Genomic DNA, 24,199 nt, shown 5'->3' on the forward strand with positions numbered 1-24,199 from the left:
CAGGGCAATATAAGACGATGCTTAAAGAAAGTGAACCAACAATACTTAGGTTCAACTTCAGAATAATCACACGCAATATATGCTGGTACGATTGATGTGAGCCTTGAATAAGGGCAGGTTTAAAAAGGGTGTTTCCTATTTTTTTTAGCGTCACTTTTTATTAACTTCAGTGGAAGATGACTGAAATAAATGAACTCCATCGTTTGTATTAAATTTTCCTTTTTATTGGTAAATAGATACATATCATACTTAAATCTTCTCTCAAGACACGTATCAATATCCACATCAATCTTTCTTTGTAAACTACAACGTCGTCGAAGTATATAAAGGAAGATTGACCATTTAACATTACCCTAAATGTAAAAAAAATTGAACATATATCATAGATAGTTTTGATTTAAGAGGTGGTTTAAACCAATGAATTACAAACATTTTCTACATCTGCAATGACGAGTGACTATCAGTCTTTTGCATATAGTCGCTTTTAAAAATAGATATCGATAAAATGGTTAGAGGAGCAAAATTAATAACGCAATTAAACAATTTTCGCCTAATAATCCATCAAAGAAAGACTAGAAATTTCCTAAATGCGCACGTGAGTGATGATTTCACAGAACCGCGACAATTACAGATATTTATTTTAACAAATTTATCCTATTAACTTTCCTTCGTTAATACAGGCATATAAAATGGATGGATACTTGTCAGTTATATTATATTACGTTACGCTAAGAGATAGGAGACTTTATATACATTGTTACATTAGAATAGAGTACGTTAAATTGCTCAACAAATACACATCAACAAATGCCTCAAAACAACCTTTATGAATGCAAGAGATTACCTATATCGATTCAAATAAATGTCTTTAGGACCGTAGGAAAAAGGTGACTACGAGAGAATTACTTTAACAGTAATTAGAGGGCCAAAGTACCTTAGATATATTCTCCCTAAAAAACAACGAACATAATGATGGTGGCACTGGTGTTTGTGATGAGCGATTATTGGCCCTCGTTGTTGAATCAGCCCTAGAATCTCTCAATAATGTGTCTTGTGTAGTTCAAATAAATGACAATGATGGATGCGATTTCTGGCTTCCGTTTCTCGGAACCCGGGACACCTCGTATAAAAATATCAAATATTGTAGTAAATGAACAATCGTATGTGTCTTCCCCTTGACAAAGATCTGTTCTTATTATGTTCCAAACAAATGTTGCATTAAATTAAAAATTCGCCCCTAATGACACCTTGCGTATATTCCCAAACTATAATCAAAAAACCAGTACTTTCGGTGATTTTTTAAATGTGTCCACTTTCAAAATTGGCTACAAATTAGATCTCTGAAGCTTGTTTATCACACTCACACGCTCATGGTCTTCCTCAAATTAAGGCAAATAATATTCACACTGAGTATCAAAACCTATCTAAATCTTTGACTCATCTACTAGAAGACGAGCCACATAAATCTACCTTGAGCATTTAATACAACGAAATTAAACACACACTTAAAACGAATATAAAATGTTTCGGAGATGGCTCAGTCCATTTGGTCTCGTGGTAAAAAGATTACAAGGAAGCTATAGAACCCTGTACCTTCTTCAAACATACCTAAATTTAATTTATAAAAAAACGTTAAATAATGATGATTACAAACGAGTATTTGTGTGAAAGTATTTCATATATTTGTCCTTAAAACCTGGTAAACAGGAATTTCTTGAAGTTTTTTTTTTGGAAAAGAAACCATTTGTACAATGTCACTGGGTTCAAAGTTTTCTTCTGTTCACTCAGCCCGACACTAGAGCTCGAAAGTCACTAAACCACGCATTCTTGGAAATTATCGCAAAGCTATAGTATCCCGTTGGTAAAATACTGAAACCCGTCATACAACTTGGTCGACAGAGAGTGGATACTTCCCTCGACCATGCGATTCACCTCCATCTGAAGCTGGTCCTCAGTCAGGTTCATGTGGAACCGGTTGCGCAAGTTTTGTACTGTCGGAGCTCCGGATTTGAAACAGGGAAGTTGGTTGCCTGCAACATTCAAAAACGTCTCTTCTGCACCTTTAAGCAATAAACTTGCTGGTGGCTCTCAACTTACTGGATCTCATAATTTCCACTAAATCTATTATGGTTCCATGATGCTTGCGGGCAGCGACCAGGCCTTGCAGAATCAAAATCTTGAAATAAGCGAACATGTCAGAATGCTCACCGCCCATCACTTCCACAAACTCGTGCGTTAGCTTAAAGGGCGATTTTTCGAAGCCCAAATTCTTTGGCGACGTGGAGAGGATAAAGCCGAAGTCAATGTGGATCAAATGCCCGTCGCTTTTCAAGAGAATATTCCCGTTATGCCTGCACGCGAAAGAATTACTATATTAGACTTCAGGGAACATTTATGTGTTTCTCTCACCGATCTTTGACTTGAATCAGGTAGCAAATTAGGCAATATGCCGCACAGCTTTGCACAAAGTTTTTCTGCGCCGTGAGGAAAGCTTCAGAAGTTTCAGGTCCGAATTCCTTTTTGAAATATTGGAGCAGAGATAGTTGACAATGTTTTTTAATTTGGTGCAAGGACACTGTATTCAAAATCGGTTCTATTAAGCCGCTATCATCTGACAACACTAATATCCTATAAAAAATATTAGAGACAACGCGTTACTTGTACTAAGAAATATACCTATAGGGGTGAATCCATAAAGAGACATGCTCCATTTCCCAAATCTTCTGAAACACGGACAAAAGCTGAAAGGCCATTAACTCTTGCCGCAAATCATCGCCGCATTTTACGATACATGAAAGCAGCTTCCAAGTGGCCAAATGGCCGTACGGCGAGGTCTCCCGAATGCGAGTTTCTTTGTCCTATACAACGAAAATTAATACAAACCCCCCTTTGAAAACTAACACTTACCTGCCAGGGCTCCTTTAAAACTGCAGCAGAGGGGTCCTCAGGATCATGAGTAAATTGTTTGTTTTTTTCCTCGTGGAAGAAATCTGACAACCTCCTTCGGATCTCGCTAGCGGGAATCGACACTGCAGGAACGCTTGAATCGCTGGAATCCTGACTCATCTGCGATATCGTGTCTCTATCCACTGTCTTCTTCATTTGAGTGTACTGGAATTTACTATATTGCAGCTGTACGGAGACATGGAGAGGTATACGAACCTGCTGAGATATTTCATCATCCTCCTGGCTCCACTCGGTATCGTTGTCTTCATAGCAACTACCGCATACACTGAAAGCCGACAAAGAGATCGAGTCGTGCTTTAAATTCTCCTCAGATTTTGTATGCCTTAAAGTAGACATGATTTTACTAGGGACTGAGGACGTGTAGATATCCTCCACCTCCACTACTTCGATGTAAACAATATACGGAGCCTATAAATCCATATTAGGTGCTTCTTCCCAATTAATTTTATAGTCAGTCAAACCTTGTCTTTGGAATTTAAGACGGCAGCTACTTGCGGAGGAATCCTCACTACAAAATGAGGCGATTCCGTGTTCAAGGGCAGCCAAACCCTGGCGGGTAGATTGAGATTTAAAGTAGTAAGCTCGGCTACAAGTCTCGTAGTCTTGGCCTCTTTAGTTGGTATCGAACTGAGCAGTTTTCCGATTAAGATGAGCGCTTGCATGAACTCCAACTCCGGCCTCAGTCTTGGAGCCTATCACCTGCTATTAGTTCCTTTCTGATTTACAAAATTTTCACTTACAGAACAGGTGCATTCAGTCTTTTCTCCCCTAAGATCGTTCACCAAACTGCGTCTGCTTTCAAAACATACACAGCCGTTCTCAAAGGCTCTGCCAGAGCTCAAGTCCCCGAGACTCAGTTTCGCGGATCGCGGCTCGATTGACCCCAATAAAGCGGAAGCATCGCTCTTGATTGAACTTTTAGTTAAAACAATGATTTTGTGGAATAATTGGCATCAAACCTGCGATCTTTGGTGCGACTTCTTGGAAGGAACGGTTAAAGTTAACGAGAGAGTCATCCTGTCTTGAGGCGATGAGGCCTGACCTTTGGGCCTTAGCTCTTCGGAGAGTATTAAGTTGCGCAGCTTAATGCCGTGCGGTTTCTTTTTTGAGGGAACAGTAGCGTTGGTACTGTACGCATGCAGTAACCAAGCGCACTTCAGAGAAAAATCAATGGATAGGCGACATCTGGAAATAAAAACGATCATCCACGATTAAAATCGTAACAAAATGACAACTACGTGATGTTCGCTTGTCATAATAACATGGCCAATATGTAATATGATCGTGACAAAGAGAAAGGAAAATGGCCACCACAATTTAATGCCATGTTGCCAAATGGACAAGGGTTTTTAGTTTTTAGACTGAATTTTCAAACTCTCAATCCCCCGAACAGCTATTTACGTTGCAATCAGAATTAACCTGAATCCGTCTAAACCTACCTTGCGGGTATATTGACTCAGTGAACATTGTTGATTCAGATAACCAAAAATCTGGGGCAAGGTGTGAAAACTATTTAGTTCGAGCATATTTACACGGGCAGGAAAGGTAACGTGAAACTTTGTAAAGTTTTGAAAAAAAAACATAACAAACGTTTTCGCCAAAAACTGTGCATCTAAATATAGTGAAACGAAACGGAAATCGAAGGCCCAAAGCTTGAAACGGCCCCCGCCTAGATTACGTTTTTTGAAACGACCCAATTTACGTCTTCGCCCAGGAATCAGGAAATGGGGCGCGGCGTCATAATGATGGGCCAGAAAGGCTAAAATGCGGTTTACATTTTACTTGGCTCTCCTACATGTCATTTATTATCGCGAAATGGGAACGAGGCGTATCATAAGCGAAGGGTGGGACAGAACTCCCGTCTGAAAGCTCCAAACGATGGAGTTATTGTGTATCAACTTTGTTTCGTGGAGCGATTATTGTGGCTTATTCGCTATAAACTTTCTTTTCATATTAAAACGTCCGCATCGACATTTAGTATTTCCAAAAAAACAAAAACTACTCGTGGGAATCAAAATCCTTTTTTTATAAACAATAATAAGCGAAATTTAGCCGTTGCCAAATTAAAAAATATTTAGATAAGTGGCTGATTGGCTATGCTTAGCGCTTTACAGGATATTACAAACATCGCAGGCGTCGATTTCCCAATAAAAATAAATTACCCAAGAGTACATATGCTTTATAACTGAATGTTTGGGCTTTTAATTGGAAGATTTTAAAATAGCAGCAATGAAATTAAATAGCCATGAAATGCGCTTCCTACGATAACAGAGAGGCACCGGAATGAGGCGTTGCAAATTTGACATCGTTAACGACCAAAACAAACACTGAGACAAGTTAATTTAGATTGTTTCCTTGAGGAAATCAGTGGAAAAAATAAGCCAAAAGGTTCGAAAAATTTGTCAGCGTGGCAGCATCGCACTCACATATACCAGCTGTGTTATTTTGACAAAAGAACGTAGCTTTGTTGCCATTTCGCTGCAGACGATTGAATGTATATTTATTCTTTTATTCCCATGTGAGATTAACGTGTCGCACAAAAGTAGGCGTTATTGGAGCGAACATGGAGGATTTTTATCATTAATTGTTTCTCCTCGTTGATCACTAGCCCAAAAAAATAGGCCGTAGATTCCCGGTTTGTGAAAAGAACCGCGGCCAAATCGAACTAATCCGGACCGAAGCGTGTTTGTTCTCAAATAGGATATTTCATTTGGAAGCCTGGCTCTGGATTCTATCTGATGCACAAAGATAAATAGTATCCTTGTTCCTTGACATTTTAGTTTTGTATCTGATGTTAGATGATATTAAGCAGACGCGGCTGCTTGGATCTACTTAAGCCATCAGTACTATTTTTGGGCTATATGGTGGCCGCTAATAAAATGCTTTATCAATTTATCTCCACTCGTTTGAATGTACTCGTGGGCGGTTCTAGAAAAATACAATAATAAATATTTACAGCGCTATCGAATCTGGATTCAATAGATTCAATTGAAAAACCACAATAAAAAGATTCAAATATTTAAATTCGGGCCGCAATTGTGACGCAGAACTGTAGATCATAATACATGACGTCGCAACTTGGATGTAAAACCTTTGGCAGAGGGCTCAGACCCCTGCAACATCCAATCCGCCTGTAACTAGCTACAAAGCGACATTCAATTGTCTCCATGGTATGGCCGAGCGGCTTAGGTATCATGTGAGTGTGACAAGGAAAAAACACATGGAATCGCCGTCATTTATTCAGCGCCAAGTTACCAAACTTAGTTTTCTCTTAGGAAATTTCACGGATCTAATCACGAATTTTCGAATGAACAACATTCCAGGTAAACATCCTTACGCTGGACAATGAATTTCTGAGTTTTTGGTTATTTATGCGTTACTAATTTACCAGGTAAAACTCTCTGTGTAATCATTAGTATTCGACAATGTCAATATCAAACCAAGTATCAAGGTCAGAGAGATAATTAGACATGAATGACGTTTGAATTCTGTATCAATTAGAAACAATTATTATTTTTGTTACTTACGCGGTTATCGTGTAATGAAACGATACAGTCGTATTGTGATAGGAAAAAATATATCAGTGACATCTTTGTTTCAAACAAAAAAAAAAGGCGATGTTGTAAAATGCTAAATTCCAGGGATGAATTTCCACACTTACCGATACACCAGGTATCGGTGTATCACCTCGGCAACCTCGTGCATTTCGATGTACATGCAGACGAGCTGCGGCAGATAAAAATCCACTTCCTGATCGTTGAACGTGAATAGTTTGTTGACGATGTAGCAGAGTACCTGAAAACGTCCTCAAATCAGACGGAAGTACCACTAAATGGGAGCACTTACTCCCGGCTCTTTGCTGTTGAACAAATAATGCATGGCCATGGACACGTCGAAGACTTTGCTCTCCAACAATCTCAGCATTCCCGAACTCTTCGGAGGGGGCCGTTGCCCGTCCTCCTCCTTACAATCACTCTCATCACTTTCACTACTATTTACACTTATAGTACACGTAAGACTGTCTCTAGTCCTCGGGGAACCTGCGGATTTATTTTGGCACTTCGGTACTGGTTTGTCTAAGTCATCTAAGCTTTCGCGGCTCTCGTTGGACAGGTGCTCCACGCTGGATTCCCTCGTGGTGTCGCTGGTGTCCGAACCGCAAATAATGCCGCTGTCGTCCGAGCCGAGGGACGCCAGTTCGTCTCGTTGTTTGGCCGAGGAATTCTGCGAAATCGTTTTATGACAGTCAAAAGTGATTTAATCAAAATAGGACTCACCTGATGTCGGACGCTGTCGCATAAAGTGGTGACAGCCACATTCTCGCATTCAGGGCTAGGAGTGACGTCCACCTCGGGAATTTTCTGGAGGGCTGAGTCTAGGGACCTATTCCGGTGGTGGAGGGTGAGGTGGGAAGCGGGACCGGCGGTCAGTTGAGCCACGGGGGGCAGCAAGATACCCATGGACCTGTAACGGTGTTGAAAAATCGCAATTTCAGTTAAATGACTTCAATAGAAATATACCCTTATTGCGCTAGAGGACTATAATAAAAATTTGGAACGCAACTGTGTGAAGCATATGATTGTTGCCCTGCACGGGCAACGTAAAGACACTGCCACCCACGTTCCAATATACAAATTCATCCACAAACTTGTTGCAATGCTTATTTTGCATGTTCTTTTTCTTAGCCGCGGACGTAGATGGTCCTGAACCTCAAAACAAACAATACCCCATTGATTGTCTTAACAATTACAATCAACAAATCTCCAAACTTAAACAGCTTTCTCTCTCTGCACCGAAAAAAACCCACATATGCCTATACATTTCACTGTTTCATGAAAGAGAAACCTTTGTGGTTTGTCAGCCAGTCACACATACACATTGAATGAAAGACTAAAAATCAACATGTCTCAGTTCGAGCACCCTAAATGTCTCTTATTTTCGTGTGTTCTATTTAAAAACGCCGACACGCCCATGGAGTATCCTGAGGGCGTTCAACTTCATTTTTATTTATTGGTACTTTACACTTCGGCGATTCTGGTGCATTAAGTGAGCAATGCACCGGCTATGTGTGTGCGCTCCATTTTAGTTCCCATGACCTTCTTTCACCAGTATGTGCCCTAGACTGGAACTGATTTAAGTGTAAGTACACAGGATGTCCCTTAAGTCATGTAATTTCGACGAATCGACTATACCACGCTGGCAATTTTAATTTAACACTAAACACCCGGCCGTTTCATTTCCATTTACGCACCACAGACATTTTCTGCATTCCATTTAATTAATATGGCGTTGGCGCGCATTCCATCACTATCGCCAACCGTGATAGTTGTGTGTAAATTCTCGATGCAGGACTACTGAACGGACCTCTGGACAATTTTTATTGCGCTAATTAGTCCGTGTAGTCCTCCGCGGTTTCATCTATCAGAGAAAGTGTTACAAAGGCATTACATCTGGTTAAACAATCCCCTCAAAACTAACGAGGCCATCGGTAATTAATATCACAATAAGATTTTATTGTCTAAACAAACGCATTGTGCCTGGCTAAAATTGAATGTGTCCACTGGAGATGTTCTCCCTTTCTCTGAAGGAAGTAAAAGCTTAACGCATCTGATTAAGCTTTTATATTGCCGTCGAGATGTAATTTGGTATGCGAGGCTCTTTAGAGCACCAATGGATCGGATTAATTTGTTGCGAAGTCCGGCCTAGATAAGCTCAAACTGATGGGCAAATTGTTAATACTACAGCACTGATAATTGCTATAGTTTTCGCAATGCGCAACGCTCAACAATACCAACAGAATATTTTTTTCCTAATAACGAGACTGTCCGGTCTAAGGAAACGTGCGCATCTGGCTTGGGAATTGACTCACGTAATGCACACACCTAATGTTTATAAATTAGACTTTGTTTTATTTCTGTATTTAAAATAAGGAAGCGGCCGGACAGGTGCCATAAATCTGTTCCTATTCGGATTTATCGTATTATCAAAAACAGTTCATTCCTGACAGAATGGCGACGGAAGTTGGCGCTTTTCTGAGCACGATACGCGAATAATCGAAAATTAGCCACAGAAAACACCGTTCTCGAATACCGTGGCGAAAACAAAATTCCCGCTGGCTAAGAAAGTCCACTTGACGGTAACGATACATACACCACAAACAGACGAGACCATGCGAAGCGACCAAAACGAAAATAAATGTACTTGAGTGTAACAAATTTAAGTTTGTAGTGTCTGTTTTGCCGATTTTGTGAATCATCCGCTCATTTTTATGAACCAGACTCATTCAAAAAGCTTCCAATGTGACTTTTTCTCCCGGCGATTTCGATCAGTTTTTGAGTTCCGACCGAGACCCGTTATTAACAATAATCGAGCTGATAACACTTTACGTCAATAAGGACTAATTGCAAGGTTTGAAAAATACGCAGAAAACTGTATCAAAGAACGGGCAGGAAATTGCAGCGATGGTACCTAGTACCAGCAGCTTTCTACGGCGTTGCAGGTCTACTTTCATTCAGCCTGCCGAGACGAAAAGTGAAAATTTGTTTTGTACAAATCACAATTTAAATTTTAGATTTGCAGGAAAATTATGACAAAACTCGCGTTTTCGATAACTGTCGAGGTGTAACTATAAACAACATAACAAATGATAGACTAAAGGGGGCTTTAAATTGATAATTAAGATAACGCTGAATACGTCAATTACGTTAAGCCAACAATGGGAACGACTTTGCTATAATCAACAGGAATTTTTGCCTCTTAACAGATATACAGAGGAATTCTACGTTGTAGGCGCAGTTGCAGAACAATATAATTCATATTCTTGGGCAAACTGCGTAACCCATGATTCCGCTAGCAAACCAACGTAAGAGAATACTGCGAAGAATCCCAGCTCGTTCATAGAACGACAATCGCCTATTTATTACTAGAAAACCCAGGCAGATCTGCATCTAATTGCATGAGCCGGCAGATAATTGCAAAACGAATTGCTGACGCAAAAAATAGCTTGAAAAAATAAAAGAGGAAGTTGCATTCAGCTGCAATCAAATCAATCGATACTAATAAGGTCAAATCGTCCTTGGGATTGGGAATTCATCTCAAAAGGTTTTCAATTAGCTAAATGCGACATTCATCGGTTTAACGAGGCGGTATCACCGCTTTCCTGCCTCGTCTCAGCACCAATAAGTGTGCCTAATTTCGGGACAGAACCAAACTACTGGCAACGGCGCGGTATCTTCTTAACGCTTAAGGGAGGCCATTGAAATCCTTAGTTGTAGGTGCAGCGGGGTTGCCAGATTGGGAAAAAAGTTCAGGCAGACAAAGCTCACTGTTATAAATAAGACCGCCAGAAATTCAGACGGGACCATTAAGCTTTTCATAAAAAGGCTGTATCAAAGGGGACCGTTACTATTAAATTATCGTGGCATGCGGGTCCCCTGTTTCAAACCTATTTTGATTTATGTTTATATGTTAAGGCTTTGTGCGGCCAATAGAAGCAAAAGCCCGCATTCTGAAGAGAGTCGCAAGAGATTCATGAACGTGTATAGAAAGCAAATCAACATACTGAAACACGTGTTCACGCATTGGGTATAGAAGATTAGAGGTGCAACAGAACGGGAACCTACGAGAAACGTTTCTCTCTTAAGCCGATTTGTCTGGAAGGAATTCTTTTAGGTTCAAAAGCGGAACATCGAACTTACAATGCAACACGACCGTCTAATTCATGTTCTATGTGAGAAAACAGTGACTAATTAATTTTATCTCAAATGAGGTCACAAACTGGTCAGATGATCCCTGCATGCAAACCTTGAAGGCGACGTGGGTAGCACCTTCTCCCTTCACGTCTTATATCATTGAAACAATTCTCCATTAAACGCCACATCTTACCTGAAATCCAAGCTCAAATTCCTCTGATGATTACTGAGTCTTCCCCGGTTTCCTTGTGGTCCACTAACAGCAGCCCCCTTCCCATGCACTGCAGGCACTGCATCCCTGTAGCCCCCGATTTTGGGCCTCCTCAACACCGGCTGAGGGAACGTCGTCCCAGTACTCATTGCGGACCCTCAACTACCTCCCGCCCTCCTCAATCATTGTCTTGTGCTCTGCGTTGTATATCGCAACCGCCATGAGGCTCGTAGATGGATCGAGGGATCTGAGAAATTCATACATTCATTGATTGTTTTGAACGTGTCGAGTGTTAATTTAATCGAGGTGCGCACTAAGAAGGCTCAAAGTGGATTTGATTGAAACCCTTGAACCAAATCTTGGATTGGCTATGTTTGGAATATTTTCCACTTACAGGCTGATAAGGTCAGAGTATGAGTAAGTGCCAGAAATTGGTGTAGTGATTGGCAGGGCTTTTACGGGCAGTGATATAATACACATAAATAAACAAAAGCGTGATATTTCGGATGCAAATTGATGCTAGTGAGAAGCCAATTAACGCTGGTTTTAGCCTGGACTACCTTGTAAATTAGAATGTGGCCTTGTCATAACAACCAGTTTCCAGTACCTGTTACCGATACTGACAATATGGTTTGGATGCTGAATGGGAATTATGTTCGGTTTCATCTTGAAAATTACCTAATGCTCTGGATGAAGAAAGGCCAAGAGCGGCACAAAAAACTATATTCAAAGCCTATTTAAAACGGGAACTGAGTTTTCTGAAAAGGAGCAGGAGCTTAAAACCTAATTAATTATTTTTAATAAAGAAAAAGGTGCAAAACGACTGCTTTTTATGTTTTAAATTATTGCTGCTAATTTCTTCAAGAAAGGCTTAAGCCGGCTGGGGCATTACAAGGGCAAATAATACAAAACAATAATAAAATTAATTTTACTCATATGCGCCAATGCGAAACAAAAAATAAGCCCTTAAATTTGGGGTATCCTTCATGTAACCCAAGGAAATCCAGTATTTTTTACTTTAATTTTTAGAATGGCTATGTATTAGAAGGGACTACACTTATGATAAATAAATTTAAACCACGAAGCATTTTAGGTGATAAGGACTGAAAACATCTCCACAAAAACACTAGGCAAACGCCATTTAAAGTGCAGGAATCTATTTACTAAATTATTTGCAGTTAAAAACTTTTCAAAATTCAAACTATTGAATAATAAGGAGCAAAGGGAAGAGAGTACCAAACAAAAAAAATACACCGCATATCCTGGATATCTAATATAGACTAAGTTTTTCTCTCGTTAAAAATAAAAAAATCTAATGATTTGAAAGTGAACCCTTTGGGAACTCTCATGCTTAAAACCCCTAAAGCAATTAGTACATTGTAGTAGCAACAAAAGAACGACATTCTCGGGAGGAAACCCAATTCTCAAATTGGAGCTCTATTTGACATAATACTGTCTAACCTCAGCTTAAGCCTTATGGTGGAGGAAAATTGTCCCTAAGAGAAACAGAACCTAACACAACTCTTCAATTACAGATAAATCTTATTTAGGGTATGTTGCGACTTAGAGATGAAATTAGAATTGTTGTTCTAACTCATTCTAGAACATGGTTAAGGCATTTAACCCCCCATTCAACCCTCTTTTACTCTCCTCAGGTCCCTGCCTCATCTGAAAGGGTCATTCCCCTTGAGTACTTCAGGTAAATTCTCCAAACTCCAGTTAACAAATGTTTTAAGTACTGGTTAGATAAATAACCAAGAATCAGGGTTTAAAATAAACATGATTCCTTTAGAATCTGATTAAGCAATTAATCTGAGAAATAGCATTAGGAACTTTAAGTCATATGGACAAAAAGGGGTAAAGTTCAGAACAAGAAATTTTAAAAATAAGGTATAACCAGTTGAATTGATCCTGATGAATGTCAAGCTCCGTTAAAGTTTCGTATAAGGCTCAATAAGGAACTCAAATGATGCTCTACAGAAACTACATGAGGAGCTCAAACAACGGTCAAGGCTTCACTAAAACTACAAATAAATACAAAACCAAGACAAAGGCAGGAAAAGACAAGTAAAAAAAAATCTTATTGTATATTCAAAAGTCTACAACAGCAATCCCAAATAGGCCTGTTTGCTATGCAAGGGTGTGCCAAAAAACCCCAATCAACCCCACAAAAGCAGAGCTACCCTAATACCCCAAACGCACCTTACTTCTCGTGGTCAAAACCATCCACACTTGTTTCGAAAATATGGAAAATTACTAAAATAAGCGTATAATTAACTTTCTATATGTCGAGCTTTGGGATCCTTGAAAAAAATACAGTCGGAACGTCACAATACCTTCCAAATGTTGCGGTTTTTAGCGCGACCAACGATGGGGCGAACACTGATTTATGTGAACAAACAATAAAGACACTAATACGTCGATTTCCTATTTAGTTTTAGGGGATTATGCGAACAATGTCAGATGAATAAACACGGAAACATTCTACGAACGCGGTAAGACGCCATGTTGTGACATGGAGACCGACAGGCTGCGACTGCAACGCCCCGAGTGGATGGAAATTGGAAATAAACTGGGACAAGCGACATTGCCATATTGTACAATTATTATTGATATATGCATCTTTTTTTCCTTAGCTTCACAGAGATTATTTGGTTTTTTTATTATTTTATCAAAAACTTTTTCGTTTTTTAATGTAGTTAAAGGAAGTTTTAAAAATATGAAATTTAATTGTATGATATGCAATTGTAGAAATAAAACCAATAAAAAGGAAGGGCTCGGAAATTTTTAACAAAAAACGTGGCAATGTTGCAAATTTCTGATTCATGTAATTTACATTACGAGAGCTAATTGAAAAGTAGTTAAATAGTGTATTACGGGGGAAGTGGAATTTTAAGCAATTATTTAGAGGGTTCTTCATCAATTCAAGATTAATTTGTAAGTCTTTATATTGAAACTGCATATTAGGTACGGAAATATCTTTCTCTTTAAATTATGGATAATTTTACTAATAACCTAATAAAAGCTAAGTTCTTCGGCATCAAAAAACACAGGTACTTATTCTCGCTAAAAATCTGAAATGGAATAAGCAACACGCCCGGAAACGCCATGACTGGAACCGAACAATGGCCGATAACAGAATGGGAAATGGGCTAAAAATGTAGAGCTGATGCCAGATAAAATAGTTCAAGGCGCCATTTAACAGACCACCTTGAACTGCGGATTTATTTTTAAAATAAAAAAATCCTGCAATTATTCCGCCTTGAAAACATTATGAACGCACATCAGACTCATTACCTACCTAAAGATGCAAGAGAACATGAGTTAATGTCAAATCTTGGAAGCAATTACATACTTTAACAATATGCTTACAAACTTAGCTCCCTAGTTCAAGCAGGTTTGGCAGGGTCAGTGTGATTTGCACAAATTATATTTTCATACACAAATAAACGATACAATTTTAAACGATTTTCCGGTATCTCAGACAACCAAAAGCATCGATCTATTGATAATTAGTCATATGAGTGAACATACGCATTTCTATCACCCCATGATAAGTCAACCCCAGAACAGCACTTCTCCGATGCTGATAGATATAGTTGAAATTGTTTAGACATCGCACGTGATACACCGTAATGGGGTGGTTCGTATTTTTAGTACGAGCGGAGTAATTGATTACAGGCACTAGTTTGGCTGTAGTATTCCTTGTTCACCCCGGTTGCATTATTTAGAAGGAAAAATTTACGTGAAGCGTTTATCACGTGTTTTCATCGGACTATCAAGGGTTTACATCTCCTTTATCCGCTACCAATAATTCATAAAAGGTTCATCCTACGAAAACTAAACTTTTCCGCTATGAATTGTATAAAAAAAAATTTACGTAAATGTATCTACTAATAGGTTTGTTGCGTACAGCCGCATCGTAATGGAAAGAAAACCAAATGTGTTAGCAGTGCGAACTAATGTAGGTAATTAAAATTCCATATCTAATTAAATTTAGGTCAGTTATAACAAATCATCTCGGTAACGAGCTGAAATTTTAAACATTCAGGGTAATGGTGTTTAGGTCTCCTATTAATTACTACGTGAGTGTGAGCGTTTCAGTAAGAAAGTTGCTGTTTTTTGGAGAGTTTTGGAGAGTTTTGGTTGAGCACAGGACTTTCCATTAATACATGGGCACGGTGAATGCCCCCAGAACAATTTCAACATTGCTGACTATAATGGTTTTAAGTAATTTCATTATAACACTGGTTGGTTTCATTACGAAGTGCTTAGTACAATTACGACGGTTTCTGTTAATTAGTGGAAGCCATACTATGCATATGCATAAATGGAAATTAAGCTAATTATGCTCTATTAGGTTCTCGGCTATTTTTTAAAAGTGGGAGTGTGGGTTTTCCGGTAACATGGCTCTGATTCACTTAGTTGTGACGAATACTCCCTTACAGGACAAACTTATCGATTAAACATGTGCCTTAAACAAATCTGCAATTTCATCAGTCGAACCAACTACATTCAACGTGTTTCCTTTTCGATCTCTTTACCACAAATTAAGGGCTGATGGCTGCTAAAACTGAAGAAGAAAGGACGGTGCTCGATCCCGATCATCCGCTCCTAAAGCGGTTTCAAGAGGCTTTAAAAGAGAACTACTTGTCCCAAATCAATAGATTGAAAAACGAAATCTTCGAATACGAAGCCGAGACCAAGAAGAAAAGTGATGAAAAGGGTCAGTTAGGGGTTCAAGTGTACGAACTCCAGCAAATCGTTTGCAGGCAACAGAAAACCCTTGACGAATTGGTGAATGAAGTTCAAACAATATCTGCAGCACGACAGGAAATTGAAAATCAGCTGCAAGAAGACAAAGGAAGGTATAAGGAGTTGAGGGAAAGGCTTATTGCTGCTGAAAGGTCGAAATTGGAGCTGCAAAACGAAATCAATTCAGTAAATTTGTTGATCAACCAAGTAAGTATTAGTTAGATCCGCTGTTCATGTAAAGTCACTAATTTTGACTTATCTTGAGGTGTCTCAATGGGAGTCGAGGATCGAGTCCAACATCACAGTTAATCAAAGAATTGCCGAAAAAACCCGAAAAGACAATTTGAGACTCTCGGAAGAAAAGCGCCAACAAGACGCTCAAATTTACAAAATTATGCATTTAATTTGGAACTTAGAGGCCGAAGTTGAGACGATTAACATGCAGATTATATTAAAAGGTACTGTCGATGGCCACAGAAAATCCCTTTTCTATCGAATAAATATTCATTCCAGAGACGGAACGGGAAGAATTGAAGCAAACAGTGGCTTTAGGCAATACTAATTTGGAGGCCCTTCAAGCGGAATATCGTTGTTTGATACATTCCTGGAATTCAGTGGTGGTGGCAATTGGGAGTAGAGATCGCATAATTCAGTGCTTGAGGACAGAGGAAATGAAGGTGCACGAAAAGATTAAAAGCGCCGTATGCGAAATTAATCGAGTGAAGAAGCTGACCAGAAAAGAAATGAACGAGAATCAGCGATTACTGATGACCAAAAAAAGGACGGAGGCAAACCTCAACTGTGACAAGTTGCAGCTAAATGAGGAGATGAAGAAGTATAATGAATATGCGAGAAACATCGGGGAAATGCAAGTGGTTATTGGTAAGCTTGATTGTGAGTTTTAAAGTTCATATCTATGACAATTTCTTGCAGACCAAACTGATAGAGACATTGTGAGAACGAAGGACGAGATCCGTGTGAAGGAGATGCAGCTGAAACGAATCATCAAAGATTTTAATAAAATTTACGCAAGAAAATACGAATTAGAGAAAACTCTCTTGGAAAATTTAGAGAATCAAGCCGTCAACAACTCGGTAATTAAACTGCGTTTTTTCAAATCTTCGAAAAATTACTGAGATGTGTTTTTAGGTCGCTGATAACTTATACCGGAACTTGAGCGCAGAAAGGGAAAAACGTAAAGACCTGGAAATCATCATGAACGAAGCCCGAAACAAACAAACCAAATCATTGTTCGAGATCGAGACCCAAAGGTCCCAAAACGAGGAGAATCAAAAGGCGTTGAGCGATATTGAGAAGCAGAAAAATGATTTAGAGGGCGAATCAGAACGTATTCAAATAGAAAAAGACCACCATCAAGTGTTGTTCTGGGAAAAGCAACGTCATATCACAGTCTTAAACAGCAAATACGAGAAAACCCTGGAGAAAATGCAGGTGAAAGTACCGATTTCTCCCCAAGAGCTACGTATGAGCACCCTGGAGAAGCAAGTTCTGGAGACGCAGGACTGCATTAAATTCCTGCAGGCTTTCTGGCTACGTGAGCAGAAAAACTTGTTGCGCGTGTCACAGGAGCGGCAGGAGCAGCTGTACCAGCTCAATCTTCTGAAGAAGCAAAATATGATTTTGATCCAGAAAAATTTGAAAGTCAGCAACGAACTAGAGAACTACAAGAAGCAGGAGGAGCAGGTTTTGCATAAAATCAGCAATTTGCAAAACCAGACGATGGTGCTATGCAATAGTTTATATAAAAAAAGGGATCGAAAAGCCAATTTGGATAAGTCCAATTATCATTTGCAGTCGCAGTACGATGGTAAGTGCAACAGCAGCAATAAAAAACATAGATTATTTTTTTACGCACAGGAAAGCTTAAGGACTCTGAGTTGGAGTGCTTAGAAATCGAGGCAGAAATTGCGGACATCGAAGAGGAAAAGGCAAGTTTAAGCCAGAATTTAATAGAATTAAACAGGGAGGCCCTGGAATGGGAAAAGAAAATTAAACTCACCAGACAAACCAAAGAGGAAATCAGAGGGAACAAGGGTCAGACTAGCGACATCGCCAACATGAAGCAGGAAATACAAAGGATGAATGTTATTTATAGCGGTCTGAAGAAAGCCCAGGAGAAGCTAGTTAAAGACTTAGAGCATTGTGTATCCCGTAGAGATGCTATTTTCATGGTGGCTGAAGCTCGACAGTCTCGCTCCAAAACCAGCGAGCAGAAAATGCGCATCAACTACACGAGGAAGATGGACGATATTCGGAATAAAATTAGGAAAATGGAGGGTGAAATGAAGAACACCAACGACAAATTAACGACGATTTCAAGACAGAGACTGCTCATCGAGCAAGACATCGAGAACAACAAAAACGACATTAATCTTTGCGAAAGCCACCTCAAAACTTTGAAGAAGCAAATTGAAAAGCGCAAAACTAGTAGACAACTCAAGTTTGAACTCTTGGTGATGACGCAGCGCCAATTGAATGTATACAGGGATTTGGTGTTGCATAGAACGCCATTTTTGCACACTAAGAGAGAAAATATGCGAGAGGAACATGCTATTCAAAAGGATTTGAATAACAAGCTTTCCAATGTTGTGATGAACTTAAAGTCGGATTTCCCGAATCATCAACATGAATTTTCGAGACTATACAACACCTTGAAGCTCACTGAGTACACACAGTATCTTGATGCTTAGGGTTACCAATGAAAACTAAATGTTTTTGATAAAATCTATATTATTGGCAAATAGCATATTCAATAACAGGCGCTTTAGTTGTTGAGTTCATTACTGAATAAGGAAATTTCTCCATACCATTACAGGCAGCCCCTATGGAGCCATTTTTATTGACTGCAATAATACCTCCAAAGAATGTGGGAAATTTTATAGCTATGCGATCAACAGCAACTTGTGCTGCCTCAGTAGGGGTTGCTCCTTGTCGCATTAGTTCCACCGCTAAAAAGCTGTTCTAAAATTTAGTGAAATTCTTCTAAATAGTTTTGAGAACACACCTGGGAAGGAAGCGCATCATAACGTCGCCATCTCCAGTGGCTGTGGCTGCTCCTACTTCTGCATCTGCATAAGCTCCCGCACCAGGAATTGGAGAATCTCCCACGCGCCTATTAATCAAAGAGTTATTTAGGATTTTTTCTGATAAAATGACCAATACCCTGGGATTTTATGGTTAGCCCCATTTGTTGAAGTTCCAGCTACTATGTGACTCTCACTATTGATCACAATCATTCCAATTGTGTCATGATTTTCAGTGTTAAAGACACCAAATTCCTCAGTGCGCACCTCATTGGTTAACAGAGGATCACTAAATCTATGTCTCAATGAACATTTACTGTTCTCTCCCTTTGGGACATATGGACCACAGCTTGTTGTGGAGTCAGGAATCACATTCTAAAACACCTTTGATTTTAGATAGTGTTATGCAGTAATTCTAAAACTTACACTCCAAAAGTTTGGCTGGCAATTTGTATTCTTCCACTTGTTGTAAAGTTCTTTAGAGTAATTGGTTTCTAAGGATTCATTAGGAAAGCCTAATTTATGAGCAAAATCTCCAGCAAGGGACCCTACTAAAAAGGAATGATCAGTGTTTTCAAGAACCCTCCTTGCAACCCCGATGGCATCTTTTACATTCCTTATGCCTCCCACAGCTCCCATATTCATTGTATTTCTGAAAGTAAGTTATATTTATTGGGTCTTAATTTTTTTTAAAGATTACCCATCAAAAATTAGAGCATCAAGAGTGGTTTCTCCTTCTTCATCGGGGCTTCCGCCATAACCCACAGTAAAGTCACATTGTAAACTTTGACAGGTGCGACATCCCTCAATTAAGGCATCAATGGCCTGATTTGAGTTCTGAAGTGTGGTCCAGGCATTTTGGGTGGCCTTTATAAACGCCCAGGTATTGACTACCACAGGAAACCCTGCTTGACAAGTTGAAATTAATAAAAAAACTGTGAATGTAAAAAGAAACATTTTATCAAACTGGGTAAAAATCTACAATAAAAAGTTGTGACAATGAACTATAAATTGACGATTTTTCTCAGTTTTTCCGTCATAAGTAGAAATTGTAGCTTCGCTCAGATTGAATATCATAGAATTTTATCTTTATTATTCATTAATACGTCCATACAGTACTTGCGTTAATACTTTAATTAACGATATTTGATTTATAATTATTATGATTATTTAATTTATTTGAAGGTGACATGTAAATAAAAACAAACCATGAAATCAGGGATGACAGGAAAGGAGAAAAAGAAATATACTCGATTTTTTTATTTCGTAAAGGACACGTCTTATCCTACTTTAATACTATTAGAGAAACAAAGTCAACAATATATTGCATTTGTACCGTCTCATCAATGAAATTAAATTTGACCTTGGCGATATCTTAAGGGATAAACAAAAAAGATATAACCTCAAATTCCTGATGTTGAATTTTATAATATTATTAATAAAAATGAAATATGCAAATTTAACTGCTGTAAATTTAATGTGTACGTAGGATGATAAAAATGGATGATACATTGAAAAATTGGTCAAAATTTGCTAAAATTTACGACCCAACAAAATGCGCCTCCATTGATGGAACTGACTGTGAGCCTCATGATAGAGCTGTAGTCCGTGCCATTAACAGCGAATACAGACCCAACAGATTTGTTAAAGGTACAATGGACCCAATATTTTAATGTAGCATATTCAAATTATTTCTTCAGGGCGACCAGAATGCACAATATTTGTCAGTCGTCTCAACCACAATACAACCAAAGAAACCATCAAAGAATTATTTTCAAAGTATGGAAAATTAAAGAGATTCAGACTAGTAAAAGATATTGTGACAGGCATGCCTAAAGGGTATGCTTTTGTTGAGTATGAAGAAGAGAATGGGGCAGAAGATGCTTACAGACTTGCCAATAAAAATGTGGTTGATGGAAATGCCATTTTTGTGGACTTCGAATGTGAAAGGTAAGTGAAGAATATTTTTTAAAAGAAATTAGGTATTCAGAGCCTTAAAAGGCAGATCATTAAAAAAATGTAGTAGATACCAATCATTTAAAATATCTTAATTATTCCAGAGATTTGTGGAATAAAGACCCATCCTAAAGACATATTTTTCAGGTTACTAAAAGGTTGGAAACCGAGGAGGCTTGGTGGAGGATTTGGGGGTAAAAAAGAATCGGGGCAATTGCGATTTGGAGGACGCGATCGACCATTTAAAAAGCCAATAGCTTTAGAACTAAAGGAACAGGAAGAAAGAAGACAGAAGGAGAGGGAAAGGCGAAGTAAGGAGGAGGAGCGACGTCGCAGGGGCAAAAGCCGAGATAATCATAGACATGCTTTATCTGCAAGTAAAGATCATACCAATTCTCCTGGCAAAACTAAAAAACGAGAGCGTTCAAAATCTAAAGAAAAATCTAATAAACGTCAGTCTCCAAAAAATTCTAAAACTAAGTCACCATCAAGAGAAAATGGTACTTTGCAAGAAGACAAACTGCCACCAAACATTAAGAAACTCAACTCAAACTCACCAATACTGGACAATAAACGAGAGCCCAGAACTGATAGAAAAGGCTCTAGAGAGAAATCTTCAAGAAACGACAGAAAAAGATCTCCAAAATCAACAAGGAAATCAAAAGAATGTTTTAATGATAATAGAACAATAATTAAACGGCGGAGATCACCAATATCACCTCCAAGGAGAAGATTGCAAACGCCACCAAGGAATAATGGTAGATCCCCTTTAAACAAACGTGGCTCTTTCAATGCTAGATCGAGATCTCCTCCAAAGCTCCCTCGACGAAGGCAATCTCCTCTAGTAGATCGAGGAAGAGCGGCCCCTCGGCCTCGATCCCCAGCTTATCGACCTCCTGTAGAGAGAAGGATTCCTCGATCTCCAGATAGAAACAGAAACAGGCCTGAATACTCACCAAAAAGAGAGCGTGCTAGACGGTCACCTGACAAGAGACCTTCTGATGTTCATACAAGAACTTCTAGAGAAAACTATGAGAGTCACAACAACTTTGACCAGTTGACAATACCACCAAATAGTCAACAATATTATAACAGTCTGCAGTATGTCAATTCATATGATAACACTCAAGAATTACATAATTACCATTATCCCGTAAGTGATACGACAACGGTGCAATATGGTATAGATGGTTATGCCACGTATGAATCTCAAAGGAGCACTGAAGGTGCTAGCAATCATCAACAAGGTTCTTTATTGCGCAATTTCGATAGGGAAAAAGGTGGATATTTTGATGGAAATAATCAGCAATTCTCTCATCAAAAACAGGGTTTTAAAGGAGATTATTTGGGAACGCAAAGTTTCCATGATGTAGAGCAATCCTATCAGTCCTCAAGGGGAAAATTGGAGCATACAGATAAACATTATTCTTCGCGATAGTGTGGAGCAAAAAAACGTCCAGTTATGTTAATAACAATGTAATTATTACAGTAAATGTTCTACTATTGCTGTTGCTCTTCTATTCGCTGAGTCCTTGAAACACGTATCCTCAGGTTAGTATTCGGCTGTTGTTGGTAATCGTCGTTCGGCAAATAAGCTCCCACTAATACGATCGAAAATATACCTGTAATTATTATCAATCCTATCGTTGCCGTTACTGTATAAAGATGAGCGTAAACGTATCTAAAAAAGTAAAAAAAAATGGCATTTTGTAATAATATTTAGGAATAGGCGCTCAACTTACCTGAAATACCAGGCAGTCAGCAAAATAAAACTTACTATGGCAAACAAAAAGTTGCCCAAATCCCAATCTATCCCTTGATTATTATTGTTTACATTTACAATATGAGGGAAGTTATTATTTCTGGGAAACTGAGGCCCTGATTCATTGACATTTTCTTGTGCCCTGTCCCCCAAAGTAGGCCTTTTCTGATGAATCAAACAGTGCACCACACAATTATCAAAGAGACCACAATTTTGCAGGCTTTGTTGGTTTTGTTTCAACACATGACCATTAAAAATAAGCTTTACTTCTTTGTTTGAATTTAATTCTCCTTCAAAATGCCTCCTAGAAGTTGGAATTAAATTTTTTTTTTGTAAGTAAACGAAAAAAGACCTCTTAAAATCCCCTAACAGCTCCTCTAGCCGACCATCTACAGCTCTAATATTATCATTAATATATTTAAGTTTGATGGTAATAGTGTTGTCTTCTTGTGAATCTTGAGGCTTCTGAGCCACTTTTGAATCTGTTACAAATGAAGTTTGAGGTGTCTCAACAGCACCCACAAAGTGGGCAATTCTCCTTTGCCTCAACTGACTCTGAGCATCTGCATCCATGGTTTCAATAATATCAGTTTCTTCCATGTCTGAAGTTTGCACTTGCAATGATGATTCTGTGTTAACACTACTACTGTCATCTGACTCTTCAGGAGGATGAGTCTCACATATGTTAGATACAGATGGATTTTCGTTTGGCGATTCTGTAGTGGTGGTCTGAGTGGCTGTCTCTGGAGCTTCTTCTGTGATTTCTGTTTGGACAGATGTAGAGCTATTTGCAGCACTTCCTATGGAGATGCATTTTTGATATGCAAATGATGATGTTTAATAGCGTTTTCGGCTTATTGCTCCTAATTGATTCTGTCATTGCTTCATGAATAATCTGTGTTACACTGCTGTATAACAATTTTTCAATCAGGTGAGTGTATTTGAAACTAGATTTGAGAGCAATTTTTCTGAAAGTTAAAAACACAACTCAAATTATTGCATGATGACTCATTAAATTTAAACACATTAATTGCCCATCAAGATATCTCAGATGGCCCCTAAGCAGTAAGTCGAAAACGCTATAAGACATACCCTCTGTTATTGTAATTGACTCAGTATAATTTGTCAATCGTCTGGGTGGGACCCGGACACGTAGTATGGACCTTCCAGAATGTCTCCGACGATCTAAAAGTAAGACAGTTCGAACCTGTCTTGGGTCAGTAGTGCTAGTTGACCACCAAGCAATGTAGGCTGAAAGTTTTGGTGGCAAAAGAGTCCTGCTTCTGGTGCCTATCTAGTGAGTATATACACACACTCACCAACAACTGCTGCAAACAGAATAAGAAAGAACTGGGTAACCTCGTCTCCAATGCCTTCAATCAGTGACATTGTCGTAGGAAAAATTTGGACTCATTTATGAACTAAATGAGAATATCAGAAGGCTGAAAAGGGGATGCGCCTTAAAGGGATCAAAAAAATGTATGGGGTGTCATGTATCAATTTAGGATTTTAATTTAGTTACTTACAAGATAAATTAACAGTTAAATGTGGTACTTTTTTTATGGGAAAAAATGCAACTTCTGAATAGGAGAGTTTTAATACTTTATATAAATATTTGAGAACACTTTGACAATGTCAAAAACAAATCAAATGTGATGCATATCTGTCCCACTTTACCAAATAGCAGTAGAATGAAATGAGATTAGTAGTACTGATCAATACATCAAGAAATTAATAAGAAATGGCCACTGGGTGTTCAATCAGTAAAACAATAGGGTTACGGTAAACGATTTTCTTTTAATAACCATGAAAT

General features: G+C 38.7%; 5 protein-coding genes across 11 annotated transcripts; 2 read left to right on the top strand and 3 right to left on the bottom strand.

Annotated features, from left to right (window-relative positions):
- Positions 1 to 202: 202 nt before the first annotated feature.
- On the bottom strand, positions 203 to 13,418 carry fwd (phosphatidylinositol 4-kinase beta fwd). 7 transcript variants are annotated; one of them, XM_066298556.1, is made up of 14 exons: positions 13,206 to 13,418; positions 13,072 to 13,125; positions 10,852 to 11,116; positions 7,245 to 7,431; positions 6,814 to 7,191; positions 6,629 to 6,762; positions 3,927 to 4,152; positions 3,708 to 3,872; positions 3,429 to 3,659; positions 2,908 to 3,375; positions 2,677 to 2,858; positions 2,410 to 2,628; positions 2,098 to 2,351; positions 203 to 2,030 (listed from the first exon to the last, which is right to left on the bottom strand). In XM_066298556.1, exons 3-14 carry the CDS (start codon positions 11,016 to 11,018, stop codon positions 1,846 to 1,848), a joined length of 2,796 nt encoding a protein of 931 aa, XP_066154653.1. In that variant the 5' UTR covers positions 11,019 to 11,116; positions 13,072 to 13,125; positions 13,206 to 13,418; the 3' UTR covers positions 203 to 1,845. The 7 variants fall into 7 exon arrangements, with proteins under 7 accessions (XP_066154653.1, XP_066154655.1, XP_066154654.1 ...); XM_066298558.1 differs by having other exon boundaries at positions 203 to 2,051; positions 2,908 to 3,111; positions 3,163 to 3,375; positions 13,072 to 13,418; XM_066298557.1 differs by having other exon boundaries at positions 203 to 2,054; positions 2,908 to 3,111; positions 3,163 to 3,375; positions 13,072 to 13,418.
- A 1,824-nt stretch (positions 13,419 to 15,242) lies between these two features.
- On the top strand, positions 15,243 to 19,226 carry LOC136347901 (coiled-coil domain-containing protein 40-like). Its single transcript, XM_066298311.1, has 6 exons — positions 15,243 to 15,831; positions 15,890 to 16,082; positions 16,138 to 16,506; positions 16,558 to 16,718; positions 16,774 to 17,452; positions 17,503 to 19,226. The coding sequence occupies exons 1-6, from the start codon at positions 15,430 to 15,432 to the stop codon at positions 18,333 to 18,335; spliced, it is 2,637 nt and encodes an 878-aa protein (XP_066154408.1). The 5' UTR covers positions 15,243 to 15,429; the 3' UTR covers positions 18,336 to 19,226.
- LOC136347912 (N(4)-(Beta-N-acetylglucosaminyl)-L-asparaginase-like) lies at positions 18,358 to 19,877 on the bottom strand. Its single transcript, XM_066298330.1, has 5 exons — positions 19,369 to 19,877; positions 19,095 to 19,320; positions 18,808 to 19,043; positions 18,650 to 18,757; positions 18,358 to 18,601 (listed from the first exon to the last, which is right to left on the bottom strand). Exons 1-5 carry the CDS (start codon positions 19,623 to 19,625, stop codon positions 18,376 to 18,378), a joined length of 1,053 nt encoding a protein of 350 aa, XP_066154427.1. The 5' UTR covers positions 19,626 to 19,877; the 3' UTR covers positions 18,358 to 18,375.
- Positions 19,878 to 20,035: 158 nt separating this feature from the next.
- Positions 20,036 to 22,129, top strand: LOC136347905 (U1 small nuclear ribonucleoprotein 70 kDa-like). The gene is made up of 3 exons (XM_066298316.1): positions 20,036 to 20,318; positions 20,369 to 20,618; positions 20,772 to 22,129. The coding sequence occupies exons 1-3, from the start codon at positions 20,159 to 20,161 to the stop codon at positions 22,060 to 22,062; spliced, it is 1,701 nt and encodes a 566-aa protein (XP_066154413.1). The 5' UTR covers positions 20,036 to 20,158; the 3' UTR covers positions 22,063 to 22,129.
- Positions 22,085 to 24,037, bottom strand: LOC136347911 (transmembrane and ubiquitin-like domain-containing protein 1). The gene is made up of 6 exons (XM_066298329.1): positions 23,913 to 24,037; positions 23,706 to 23,845; positions 23,479 to 23,637; positions 22,739 to 23,186; positions 22,367 to 22,690; positions 22,085 to 22,305 (listed from the first exon to the last, which is right to left on the bottom strand). Exons 2-6 carry the CDS (start codon positions 23,773 to 23,775, stop codon positions 22,125 to 22,127), a joined length of 1,182 nt encoding a protein of 393 aa, XP_066154426.1. The 5' UTR covers positions 23,776 to 23,845; positions 23,913 to 24,037; the 3' UTR covers positions 22,085 to 22,124.
- Between the last annotated feature and the right edge of the window lie 162 nt (positions 24,038 to 24,199).

This window comes from Euwallacea fornicatus, chromosome 30, assembly GCF_040115645.1.
Source record: "Euwallacea fornicatus isolate EFF26 chromosome 30, ASM4011564v1, whole genome shotgun sequence".
Taxonomy (NCBI): Eukaryota; Metazoa; Arthropoda; class Insecta; order Coleoptera; family Curculionidae; genus Euwallacea; species Euwallacea fornicatus.